At 46.0% G+C, this 13,710-nt stretch overlaps 1 protein-coding gene across 4 annotated transcripts in view; it reads right to left on the bottom strand.

Annotated features, from left to right (window-relative positions):
• The window catches only part of PECR (peroxisomal trans-2-enoyl-CoA reductase), a 44,152-nt gene that overhangs the window by 22,530 nt on the left and 7,912 nt on the right, over positions 1 to 13,710 (bottom strand). For 2 of the 4 annotated variants that reach the window (XM_029605122.1, XM_029605123.1), the window contains exons 2-4: positions 11,555 to 11,685; positions 1,430 to 1,595; positions 562 to 643 (exon numbers count right to left, since the gene is read on the bottom strand). In XM_029605122.1, coding sequence (XP_029460982.1) covers positions 562 to 643; positions 1,430 to 1,595; positions 11,555 to 11,685 — 379 coding nt within the window. Of the gene's footprint in view, positions 1 to 561; positions 644 to 1,429; positions 1,596 to 11,554; positions 11,686 to 13,186; positions 13,294 to 13,326; positions 13,464 to 13,710 lie in introns of those variants that run through there. The other 2 variants (XM_029605124.1, XM_029605125.1) reach the window with 2 other exon arrangements.

The raw sequence follows: 13,710 nt of genomic DNA, 5'->3' as shown, positions 1-13,710 counted from the left end.
TTTTATACAGTTGACAGCACAGTAATTTGCTTGTGTATAAAAGCTATCGCTCCTGGCTACTGTGGAGCTGCTGCTGCTGCAGCCTCCGACTGCTGGAAGGCAAAGAAAAGAAAGTGCTACTGAGGAGAGGGGCAGGAGGTAGAGGAGGCGGCGGCAGGAGGCCAGAAGGGAGGTGAAAGAAGTCGGAGAGAGGGGTGTAAGAAGGGGGAACGGGCTACAGGAAAGGAAGTTAAGAAAAACAGCAACAAAAAAAGCAAATGCAAAAAAATGAGTGTCGTGTGGCACAGGAGCGACAGTGCTGGGGGTCATACAGTAGGGCTGGCAGTTCACACTAGTGAAACCTGAGCTGTTGCAAGCTGGTTTGGGGGGAATTCTTGAAGGTTTCTTGTTGTTACCCTAAGTATGCAACATTGCTATTTGTACAATTACCTTGCTTTTCTGTTCTCCTCTGACAAGCCATAAAAAGTTTGTTAAAAAAGAAACAAAAAACAAAACAACCATAAAGCACTTCTTAATTTTGTTTTCTGCACCATAATTTTCAGTTTCTGTACTTATCCTTACGCCATGCCGGGAAATCCTTTCCACATGTCAGCCAGGATGTTTACAATGGCGCCTCCATGTTCCCTCATCCAAGCGTTGTATACTGGAAGACAGGAGGGAATGGTTTGACATCTGGTTGTAACATTTTTTATTTTATGAATATTTCTTTCACAGTAGAATATAAAACACTTCTTTCAACCCTGCAACTTTCCATATTCAGCATTTCATTCACTTAGGGCCGGATTTTAAAAGGGGTACGTGCGTAACTCTTCTAAAACGGCCCTGCGCGCGCCGAGCCTATATTGCATAGGCTTCCGGCGCGCGCAAAGCCCCGGGACGTGCGTAAGTCCCGGGGCTTTCTTGGGGTGGGCATGTCGGGAGACGTGACGTGGACGGCGCGTCATCGGGGGGCGGTGCCGCGGGAGTGGTTTCGGCCCGGGGGCATTCCGAGGGCATGGCCGCGGTCTCCGGACCAGCCCCCGGACCCGAACACGGTGCGCGGCAGCCGGCCCGGCGCGCACAAAGTTACGCCTGCTTCGAGCATGCGTAACTTCTGCAACAGAGGTGGGGGGGGGGGGGGGGTTAGCCTTTGTCTAACATGGAGAATCCCCTGCCTGAGAAAACAACTGCCGCAGGGTGCCTTGGGGTCTCTAGATTTCACTCTGTGGACGGAAATGTAAAACAGGGAATGTCTACTTAGAGGGACCAGATCGATCACAATGCAGCTCTAATGGTCAACTAGATCAAAGACTTCTTACTATGTAATAAAACACAGGTCACCGGACTGCAGTGCAACAAAGAAAAACATACAAGATATAAACTATGTATACAGACTAAGATCCATTCTGTGTTGCTCACTACCTGGACATACAGAAGGCGCAGTCTTTACCTGCTTTGCAACAGTAAAAGGTCCCAGTGAGATTGGTTTCAATTACTGCATGCCAGCCCTTGGCTGTGATGGCTTCAACAGGGGAGGGAAACTGGCCTCCCCCATTGTTCACCAGAAAATCAATCTTGCCATGGAAATCCAGTGTAGATTTTATCAAATTTTCCACCTAAATGGTCAATTACAAAAAACATAGCAGCATTACTCTGCAGTATAATATTTGAGACAAAACATCTTGAGTTTAGCAAGAATATGGTAAATTATACTAGCAATGCCATCTACCTCTCATTCTTTTGCTTTCTTACACACTGCAATGGAAAATGATCCAGACAATGCTAGATAGCCCTTTATAAAATTAAAAATCATTATTGCCTCCAAGCTGAGAGGACACATTGCGCTTCAGCCATGCAGACACACTGTGCCAAGGCGTGCAGGGGGACAGCACCGGAAAGGAGATTATGAGCAGTGTCCAAGCTGCAAACTGCAAAAGACAATACTGAGATCTGAACAATAAGCAAAACAAGGGTGAACTATAGACGAGGAAGAATAATGTAGAGATTACTTACCTGATAATCTCCTTTTCCTTAGTGTATGCAGATAGACTCAAAACAAGTGGGTATAGTGTGCTCGTGCTAGCAGTTGGAGATGGATCTGATGTCAGCACGGGTACATATACCCCCACAGGAAGTGTAGTAAATCAGTAATCTTCCTTGCAAAAGCTTTTATGGATATATGTGTGACTGACTGATCAATTAAATGAACAGGATTACCCTGACCAATTGATGGTAGCTGGAGACGGCCAGTGTACTCAGCCGGAAGGCGTCGACACGGCAGGGTGGATGCCCTATATAAGAAAACATGGCTTACCGTGAGTCGGCAAATCCCCATGTATACTGGCAGCCGGGCGGGATGCTGAGTCCATCTGCATACACTAAGGAAAAGGAGATTATCAGGTAAGTAATCTCTACATTTCCTAGCGTGTAGCAGATGGACTCAAAACAAGTGGGATGTAAAAAAGCTACTCCTAGACTGGGCGGGAGGCTGCCCGAGGACCGTGTAGGGTTGCCCTCGCAAATGCTGTGTCCTCCCTGGCCTAGACGTCCAGAAGGTAGAATCTGGAGAAGGTATGGAGGACCACGTCGCCGCCTTACATATCTCTGCAGGCGACAGCATCCTAGTTTCTGCCCAAGAGGCCGATTGCGCTCTGGTAGAATGAGCCTTGACCTGTAGAGGTGGTGGTTTTCCTGCCTCTACGTAGGCTGCCTTGATAACTTCTTTAATCCAGCGGGCGATGGTTGGCCGTGAGGCTGCTTCCCCTTGCTTCTTCCCGCTGTGCAGGACGAACAGGTGGTCCGTCTTTCGTACTGCCTCTGACATTTCCAGGTATCTGGACAGTAGTCTGCCGATGTCGAGATGGATTTAGTTATTAGAATTTGGAAACACGCTCAGCGAGCGTGAGGTAGCTCCAAACTGCTTTGGAGACGGAAATTACTGATTTACTACACTTCCTGTGGGGGTATATGTACCCGTGCTGACGTCAGATCAGTCTCCAACTGCTAACACGAGCACACTATACCCACTTGTTTTGAGTCCATCTGCTACACGCTAGGAAAAGACCTGTATTTCAACTTACCATCTCTCTGGCTGTTATTTGCATTTAACTATTTGATATAATCTGCTTTGAGTCCAAATTTATTGAAGGAAGGCAGAATAAAAGTATAACAGGACCAAATAAAAGGTTAATACTGCTGTTGGAATGTTGGAGTTTCCAGAGTTCAGCCTCTTGCCCTCAAGCACAGAAGAAGTGCAATATCCTACCGTAATGGACAGTCTGGCGTGCCTTACTTACCGTCACCACAGAATGAGTCTTACCTAAACTCATGTTACACTGTTCCGGTCATGTTCTATGCGGCCAATATAAAAAAAAAGCCCTGAAAACTTATCCAGCTAAAGAAAGCCTGATATATAATCTGGGATAAATGTCCCACTGAATATCCCTGATTAAAGTTATCTGGCTATAGATAGCCAGATAACTTTAAACCTAATCAGATATTTTTTTAATATCGCTGGTTAGATGTAAAAGTTATCTGAGCTGCAGGATTCCACCCTCCCCCCCCCCAAAAAAAAAACCTGCGCTTTGTGGCCTCTGTGCCCCTACCACTACCACACTACAAAAGTTCAGCTATGTTGAGCTGTCTGCAGACCACGCCCCCCAACCCACTCCATTCCATAAAGATAAAAATAAAATGACCGGTGCCAGCCTCCTCCAAAGTCAAGCCACATTTTTCATAACTGGTAGCCTCCAGGGCCCCCTCCCTCCCCAACCCTAACCCTCCCACTCTTCTGGTACCTTCAGTCTGAAAATTCTTCACTCGGAACATGGTAGCAGTATACCATAAGAACATAACAATATGCCATACTGGGTCAGACCAAGGGTCCCATCAAGCCCAGCATCCTGTTTCCAACAGTGACCAATCCAGGCCATAAGAACCTGGCAAGTACCCAAACATTAGACAGATCACAAGCTACTATAGCTTATTAATTACTGTAATAGCAGTTTATAGATTTTTCCTCTAGGAACTTATCCAAACCTTTTTTAAACCCAGTTACACTAACTGCTGTAAGCACATCTTCTGACAATGAATTCCAGAGCTTAACTATGCGCTGAGTGAAAAAGAATTTTCTTCGATTTGTTTTAAATGAGCTACTTGCTAACTTCATGGAATGACCCTAGTCCTTCTATTATCTGAGAGAGTAAATAACCAATTTACATTAACTTGTTCAAGTCCTTTAATGATTTGGTAGACTTCTATCATATCCCCCTCAGTTGTCTTGTCTCCAAACCGAAGAGCCCTATCTTCTTTAGCCTTTCCATGCTCTTATCATTTTGGTCACCCTTCTCTGTACTTTCTCCAGAGCAGCTATATCCTTTATAAGATTCGGTGACCAGAACTGCACACAGTATTCAAGGTGCAGTCTCACCATGGAGCGATACAGAGGCATTATGACAACCTCCGTTTTATTTTCAATTCCCTTCTTAATAATTCCTAACATTCTGTTTGCTTTTTTGATAACCACAGCACACTGGGCCAATGATTTCAATGTATTATCCACTATGCCACCTAGCTCTTTTTCCTGGGTAGTAACTCCTAAGACAGAACTGTTATAATTAGTGAGGTTTGGGTGGACCCTTGGACACTGTGGCAGCTGACCTCGCCCATGGGGGGAAGTCCCGTGAGGGGCCACAGGTCAGGCTCAGCTCAGGACACAGAAACACAGAGATTGATCTTTTATTAGACAACATGATGAAGCCTCCAGAGGTGGCAGTAGTGAGCAGTAGAAGTAGCCCGGCTGGGCTATTGTCCCTCAGGCGCTGGAACAGCGACTCCTCTGGTAGCAGTGCTGTAGTGGAAAGAACTGAGAATAATGAGTACAGTGGAATATGCACAAAGCCCCAGTATGGAGAACCCCAGGATAGAGAGAGCAGGCCCTCGAGTAGCAAGTACCTGATCCCTGAGAAGCTTGAAGGTAATGTACTCACACAGCGGTTCCACATAGGAGATGGCACCAGGGCTGGAACAGAGGCAGGACCTCGAGGAGCGAGTACCTGGTTCCAGGGAACAGCTCTGAGGTGAAGATGGTAGTACTCACTAGTGTTGAAGATAGAGAGTCCTTCCAGGCAGAAGAGAAGGTAGGAGCAGGCAGCGAGTCAGGGAACATGGGCCCTCGAGGAGCGAGTACCGGTTTCCTGATAGCGACCTGAAAAGCAAGTGAAGCCCCTGAGGAGCGGGTACCCCGTTAGCGTTAAGAGTCCAATGGAAGATTGGAGAGGCAGAGTAGCTGGGTAAGGAGAGCGAATCCCATCCGTAAGATTCCCCTTGCTAACTCAAGTAGGAAATAAGAGTGAGGACCGCGCGGCGCACACGCCCTAAGGTACCAGCAGAGCATGGCGGGAGGCAGCGCCCAAGCCGGTCCGGGGACGCCGGAGAGGACGGCAGGCAGACGCTGCGGCAGCCAGGCGTCCATCCATAGCGAGAGGAGGTGGCAGTGATGGTTAACGTTCATATGCCACTTCAAATGGTATTTATTTATTTATTTGTGGCTTTTATATACCGGACTTCGTAGTGAAACATCAGCTCGGTTTACAATAAAACTTCAAAATCAGCAAACAGAGGCTTTACATAGAACTTATAAGAAAAACAGTGATTAATAACAATAAAATTGGCAACGAGGCTTAATAATGAAACTTAAATAGAGTTTGTTGGATTGCAGAGGTAACATTGAGAGAAATGCTTGGGGGGGAGGGGAAGGGAGGAGGGAAAGGCGAAGGGAAAGAGGGGGAAGAGGGAGGGGGGCTAGGGGGATAGATGGTTTGCGTGGGTTTGCATAGTGGAGGGGAAAGGGTTGAATAGATTGCAAGAATGGGAGGGAGAGAGGAGTTGCAGGGGGTGCGAGGGGGAGGGGGAATTGCAGGGGTTGCAAAAGGTTTAGTTACTATAGATGCTTTGATGTAGTTATAATACACACAAGTTGGAGGGAAACTATTTACAAATGTATATTAGTGAGGTTATATAAGTAATGACATAAAATTGAGTTTCCAAGAAGGTAGCGACTATGAATGACCATGAGATAAGAACTGGGGATGTGTCAGGAGTAGGGACGTGGGAAAGAGGGGCGTTGAAGGACGGGGGAGGGGACTAAAAGGTGGGAAGTTAAGAGGGGGTTTGGAGGAGAGCTGAGAGGAGGTGAGGGAGGAAAAACATTGTGTTGTGGGGGAAAATTATAGTCGGTGAGGAAGATTGTGTAGAGAGGCAAGTTGAGTGAAATTTTTCTCATGAGTATTATGTGAATGCCTTAGTGAAAAGCCATGTTTTGAGTTTTCGTTTGAAAGATGTGTGGCATACCTCTTGGTGCAGATCTACAGGCATAGAGTTTCCATCTCCAATGCCCTAAAAAAAGATGGGATAGTGCCCTCGCATCCATCAACTGTCTCCTCACTCAACTCAACCTAGCCCTAAACCCTAATGAAACTGAACTCATGATCATCTCACCTCAATCCATCAATTCTTTACCTACACTTTCAGCCAATTCACCCCTCTCTCTCCCTACCCTCTCCCAAACTGTAAGAGACCTAGGTGTCACACTTGACCCCCAATTCAGCCTACAGAAATTTATCTCTTCCACCATCAAAGACTGTTACTACAAACTTCACACTCTCAAAAAACTTAAACCCATCCTGCATTTCAACGACTTTAGAACTGCCCTACAAGCCCTGATATTATCCAAAATAGACTACTCAAACGCTTTACTCCTAGGTCTCCCGAAGAACAGCCTTGCCCCCCTTCAGCTGCTTCAAAATGCAGCTGCACGTGTATTAACAGGCTCCCGTAGAAAAGAACACATCACACCTGTTCTCAAACAACTTCATTGGCTTCCCATCACAGCCAGAATTCAATTTAAAATTCTCACCCTCATACATAAAGCCATCCACAATCCCAACATGCTCTGGTTCTCAGACAGTTTACACATCCGTTTCTCCTCCACACCCACCAGAACACCCTACACAGCAAATATTCACACTCCATCTCCCAAACTTTTCCACCTAACAACCACCAAATAACGTGCGCTATCCCTAGCTGGATCTTCCCTATGGAACTCTATCCCCACCCACCTACACCTTGAGACCTGCGCCAAAAAATTCAGACAAAATCTCAAGACTTGGCTTTTTACACGAGCCTACACATAAACCCCCCTACTTTTCACTCCTTTCTCCTACACCCTTCCCCCCCGCCCCCCAAGCATACCACCGATCTCCCCCCTTCTAACTCCCTCCCCCTAACTTTTTATTGTAAATAATTTACTTGTATATAATTTGTCTTTGCGTATATCTAACCATTTTATTGCGCTTATCTAATTGTACAGCATTTCCTTTGTTTTCCCCCCTCTCCCCCCCTACCCAGTTCTCTTATCAGTTTCACTGTAAAGCCCCGTTGGCCATTTTATGTTACATGGAAACCGATGTGATGTTCTCTTAACGAATGTCGGTATACAAAAATTTTAAATAAATAAATAAATAAATAAATAAATAGAGTTCCAAAGGGAAGGCCCAGATACTATGAGTAGACGTGCTCTGGTGGAGGCCAGTTTAGTGGTTTTGTGCGAGAAGGTTTGCATGGTTGCTTGATATTGGTGTCTTGAGGGTCTCTTGGCTTGGTGGAATTTAAGGGAGCCGTTAAGCCAGTACATTTCGGGATTGTATAGGGCTTTGTGAATGAGAGAGAGAGGGATTTGTATTGAATGTGGGAAATAACAGGGAACCAGTGAAGGTTCATGAGTATAGGGGTAATGGTAGTACTCATCCAGTTGATGTTGCTGGATGAGAATTAATGGCGAATTCAGCCTATGGCAACAGTTCGGTCCAGTTATTCTGACGGCAATTCACATAGGCCCGAATAAACTGTTTCAGGGTCCTATTCATCTGTTCTGTTTGGCCATTAGATTGAGGATGATAGGCAGATGTATAATCTAGAGAGATGTCGAAGAGTTTGCACAGGGCCTTCCAGAATCTTGCTGTGAACTGTGATCCTCGATCCGAGACTATGTGCTTTGGTAGGCCATGGAGGCGAAAGATATGGGCTATGAAGAGCTTCGCAAGTTCCGAGGCTGAGGGTAAGCCAGGTAGTGCCACAAAGTGGGCCATCTTGCTGAAGCGGTCGACAGTGACCCAGATGGTATTCATACCTCCAGAAAGGGGTAGATCACCTACAAAATCAGTAGCAATATGCGTCCAGGGCTGGAAGCAGTTGCAGCAATCCCAACGGTTGGCCAGAAGTAGGTTTGTGCTTGGCACAGTTGGCACAAGATGCCACATAGGAGAGTGTATCTTCCTTGATCGTTGGCCACCAATAATACTTCTGTAGCTTCAGCAGGGTACGGTGTTGACCAGGATGGCCAGCCAGATTGGAATCGTGCGCCCAGTAGAGCACTTTCTTTCTGAGATGCTTTGGCACGAGGTCTTACCAGCGGGCACAGAATGAGTAACCGCTAAGACGACTTTCTTCGGGTCGATTATATGCTGCGGCTCTTCCGGAATATCCTCAGAGAGAAAGGAGCGTGATAGGGTATCAGCTCTGGTATTCTTGTCTCTGGGGCGATATTTGAGCACGAAGTCAAAGCGGTTGAAAAATAAGGACCATCTAGCTTGTCTATGGTTAAGACGTTGCGCATGGCGGAGATACTCTAGGTTCTTATGGTTCGCAAACACAGAAATTTTATGTTGAGCGCCTTCGAGCCAAGGCCGCCATTCCTCGAATGCCAACTTAATAGCCTGGAGCTCTTTGTCACCGATCCCATAATTCTTCTCTGCTGGAGAGAAATGTCGTAAGAAGAAAGAGCAGGGACATAAGACTTGGAATCTCCAGTCTGGCTCAGAACAGCCCCCACACCGACGTCAGAGGCGTCTACCTCTACGATGAATGGCTTGTTGGGGTCCGGAAGATGTAGGCATGGTTCCATGGAAAAGGCAGTCTTTAGATCTTTGAACGCGGAAATGGCCTCCACAGATCATTTAGAAGCATTGGCCCCTTTCCGGGTCCTAGCAGTCAAGGGCACCGTTAAAGAAGAATAGTTCTTTATAAAGCTTTCTATAGTAATTAGTGAACCCCAAAAATAGTCTCAGGGCCTTCAGGCTGGTAGGTTGGGACCAATTCTTGATACTTTCTAATATTTGGGGATCCATCTGGAAGCCATCTTTAGACACAATGTAGCCAAGAAAAGGCACGGAGTCTTTATGGAATTTGCACTTGGATAGCTTGGCGTAGAGTCTGTGTTCTCAGAGTCTTAGTAGAACTTGCTTGATATCTTCTAGATGAGTAGACAGATTCTGAGAAAATATCAGGATGTCATCTAGGTACACTACGACACTCTTGTACAACAAATCCCGCAGAATGTCATTCATCATGTTCTGGAACACAGCGAGTGCGTTGCACAGGCCGAAGGGCATTACTAAGTACTCAAAATGACCGTCTCTAGTGTTGAAAGCCATTTTCCACTTGTCACCACTGCGAATCCGGACTAAGTTGTAGGCCCCCTTCAGGTCAAGTTTTGAAAATATCTTGGCCCTCTGAAGCCAGTAAAACAGCTCTGAGATTAAAGGCAGTGGGTAACTGTCTTTAATCGTAATCTCGTTCAGACCTCGATAGTGATACAAGGACATAAGGTTCCGTCCTCTTTCCCCACAAAGAAGAATCCTGCGCCGGCTGGCGACTTTGAAGGTCTAATGAAACCTTTCTGTAAATTCTCCTCGATGTACTCAGACATAGCCTTATTCTCTATTGCAGAGAGTGGATAGACACGTCCTTTAGGAGGTTCAGTATTTGGTTTCAGCCAAATGGCACAGTCATAAGATCTGTGTGGAGGGAGAATGTCAGCAGCTTCGTTGGAAAACACATCACTGAATGATGCGTATTGAGGCGGCAGACCTGCCATCACTGGAGTTGTAGGCATGCAGAGAACAGGACAAACTTCCTTGAGGCAATTGCCATGACAACCTGGGCCCCAGTGGGAGAGTTCCAAGGAGGACCAGTCGAATTGAGGCTGATGCAACTGCAACCAGGGTAACCCCAGAATAATAGGGTGCATAGCCTTCTCTAACAGAAAGAAGGGGGATTGTCTCCGTATGGAGGGCTCCGGTGTGAAGAGTCACTGGTTCGGTGCGACACGTCACATCACCGGGCAAAGTCTCTCCATGGATGGATGACAAGAGTAGTGGAGCTTCTAAAGTATCGAGGGGAATCCTCAAATGTTCCACTAGGCGTTGAAGTATAAAGTTGCCTCCTGCCCCCGAATCCACGAAGGCAAGAGTTTGGATTGTAGACGGTCCGCAAGTCAGGAAGACTGGTAGAGAGAGCGGAGGGTAAGGCCTAAGAACAGTCCTCCTGCAGGACTTAGGCCCGTCCGTTTTCCGGACGAATAGGGCATGTTGGGACATTGTGATCAGCTTGTCCACAGCACATACATAAGCCATGCCTTTTCCGAAGTCTTCTCTCTTTTGAAGTCAAATGACTGCGACCAAGTTGCATCGGTTCTTCTCCACTGGCAACAGATACTGCTGGAACCATCCGAGGTGCAAGTTTAGCACGAGTCTCCTTCTGAACCGGTCCTTTAGTAGGCTAGAGTTCTTTAACCTTATCACGAAGCCGGTGGTCAATTCTAGTAGCCAAAGCCACTAGTTCATCCAGCAAGTCAGGTGTCTCACGAGCGGCAAGCTCGTCCTTCAAGCGGGTATTCAGACCTCTGAAGAAGAGAGTTTTCAGACATCTAGGTTCCCAGCACAATTCTGCAGCAAGAGTTTTGAACTCTATTGCAAAATCAGCCAGTGGTCGGTTGCCTTGCTTCAGGTCCACCAGGTCAGAACCAGCAACAGACACTCGAGCAGGATCATCGAAAACGGATTTAAATAATTCTAGAAATCCATCAATATCCTGCAGGATTGGATCCTTACGTTCCCACAGCGTTGAAGCCCAAGACAAGGCCCTTCCATCAAGATAAGATAGAATATAAGTAGTCTTGGTGTAGGCTGTGGAGAAGTGTGCAGGCTGCAATGCAAAATGCATGCAGCATTGGTTTAGGAAACCTCTAGTTCTCTGAATCTCTCCAGAGAAACGAACTGGAGCAGCCAGAGGTACCATAGTCTTTATAGTTACTGCAGGTAACTGATCTTCATTACAGGAAGTAGCGCCTTACGTCTTCTGTGCTTGTAGCTGATGAAACGCTGAAATGAGTTTCTCCAAAGCGTCTTGTTGTTTAGCAATGTGCAGGGCCAAGCCAGGGACAGGGACAGCCTGTAAGGCATTGAGCTGTGCCGGATCCATGGAGTTAGCAATCTGTTATAATTAGTGAGGTTTGGGTGGACGCTTGGACACTGTGGCAGCTGACCACGCCCACGGGGGAAGTCCCGTGAGGGGCCACAGGTCAGGCTCAGCTCAAGACACACAAACACAGAGATTGATCTTTTATTAGACAATGTGATGAAGCCACCAGAGGTGGCAGTAGTGAGCAGTAGAAGTAGCCCAGCTGGGCTAGTGTCCCTCACCTGTCGTTTGGCTTTTTTTTTGTTTTTTTGTTTACCTCTTCCTCTCTGCGGATGTTGCACTGTATGGGGGTCACCACAGCTGAACTTGGAGAGACTTTAGCCATCAGCTCTTTAGCAGCTTCTTTTAATTTTTCAAGTTTCCGGGAGGCGATGACTACATTACACCCTGTATAAAGGAACACAATAAAAGCATGGGGGTTAGGAGCTGCCCATTCTTACTCCCCTAAAATGAAGTCAAGTTTAAAGGGGGCAGGTTTTACATGGACTGCTTTGTTGTAAAATCCATGGATTGCACCAAATTTCAGAGGGAAAGTATGCAATCTCACCCAGCCCCCTCCCACAGGAGCCCCTCCCCTAAATGCAGTTAATAGGCTTTCCCTATGACAAACTAGGACACCGGGCAGCCAGGAAACTAAGACTTTCCAGAGGTCTCCTTTTTCTAAGTCCTCCTGGAACCTCAAAATTCTCGAGTTTTGTAGTTTAACTAACCATCAGGCAGACCAACAGCTATGAAAATGTGCCCAATTTTTCCCATACCAGCACTCCCTTGCCATGTGCCAACATTGCAGCAATGACTCTTATGCCATCCAGTGTCTGTTCCCTTGATGTGGAAAATCTTTGCACATTGTGACCCATTCCTAGTCTTTCCTTCTGTGTCCATTGCCTGTAACTCTCCATAGCATTCCTCTCATTTTTAACACACTTTGCATTGTCCCAGTAAGTGATCAATAAATGTCCCAGTAAGTGATCAATAAATGTTACACAATTTACTAGCCTTCTAATACAAATCAGAACTGAAGGCCTGTTGTATTCATTCTATTAAAAACCCAGGGAAATTACACTTGATGGTACCATTTTCACTGCTGATCATGTAATGTAAGATGAACCAATGAGAAATTATGTGACAGATCAAAGGGTGCTCTAAAGGGCCTTATATTGAAATAACTTTTGGGTTTATGTAGGTATTAGCAAGGATATGCATCTTAATAATACTGGAACCGCCACTGGACTACTCAGGCGCTTTCAACTAAAGGCCGTATGTACTAAAAACTTTCCTCACAAACCCCTTAGTACACATGGCCCTTTGATTACAGAGATGCACATGTATGAATTGACCCTATGTAAGAACTTTGCCCAGTGCTGTAGTTATTACTGACTTTTTTTTCTTGTGATTTTTTCTCCCTTCCTATGACTGCATCCGCTTCCTGGCTAAGAAATGGAAGGACCTCTTGAGCCAGGAAGGTTTTGCCCTGCAGCTGCTCCTCTCCCTAGGATGCAACAGCTATGAAATGTTCTAACTGTGCCACCCCTGCTTTCTATTTCCCTCCAGCAAATGTCAAGCGTTATTTTGTTAATTGATCTGACAGTTTCTTCTTGCTCAATAAGAACTGGCTTTTGCAGAGACTGCCACGAGCCTTCATCCATAGCTACTAAAGAGTTTTCCTCCTATTTAACCCAGCTACAGCTGCAGTTAAGTGGCTGGGTTAGCTGGTCATGGTTTATTGCATTAAATCTCTGAAATATAGCCATAAAGTTATGCATATTTGCATTGTTGTTGTGTCTTTGAGGGGATTGCTCAGACTGCAGCACTGAAGAGCAGAAAGTGTGGAGAACTGATAATTGTTAGCAGTGGAAAAGAGGAAAACAAATTAAATACAACCCCTCACCTAAGGGTAGGCAGCTTTTCTTGGGGTGGGGCTGATCCTAATCAATAGCAGACAGTTTTATGAATAGCGGGGGCAAGTGCCAGTCTCTTTCTGAGTTATTTCCTCTCCAGAAGGGCTCCAAGCTAAGTATATATTATTACCTTAAACGGCTAAGTATATATTATTGCCTTAAACGTCTTTGTATAGTTGCATTGTTGGTGCGTCTTTGAGGGGTCTGCTCAGAATACAGCAGTGAAGGGCAGAAAGTGTAGAGTACGGATATTGACTGTTAGCAGTGCTAAAAGAAAGGATTCATAAAAAAAAACCAAAAACCCTCACTTAGGTATACAGAGAATCCTACATAATCCCTATAATTCCATGTAAACTAAAATTATAGGAGCTAACATCAACTGCACAAATGCTCATAGTCTGAGCAATAAAATCCCAGACCTGCAGGCTCTAACGGTGGAAGTGGATCTGGACATCGTTGCTGTTACAGAGACCTGGTTCACAGAGTCACATGACTGGGATACGGCCATCCCTGG

Source organism: Rhinatrema bivittatum, chromosome 6 (assembly GCF_901001135.1).
Source record: "Rhinatrema bivittatum chromosome 6, aRhiBiv1.1, whole genome shotgun sequence".
NCBI classification, from domain to species: domain Eukaryota; kingdom Metazoa; phylum Chordata; class Amphibia; order Gymnophiona; family Rhinatrematidae; genus Rhinatrema; species Rhinatrema bivittatum.
Note: the sequence above shows the minus strand (reverse complement) of the source record. Positions and strands in the feature narration are given on the sequence as shown.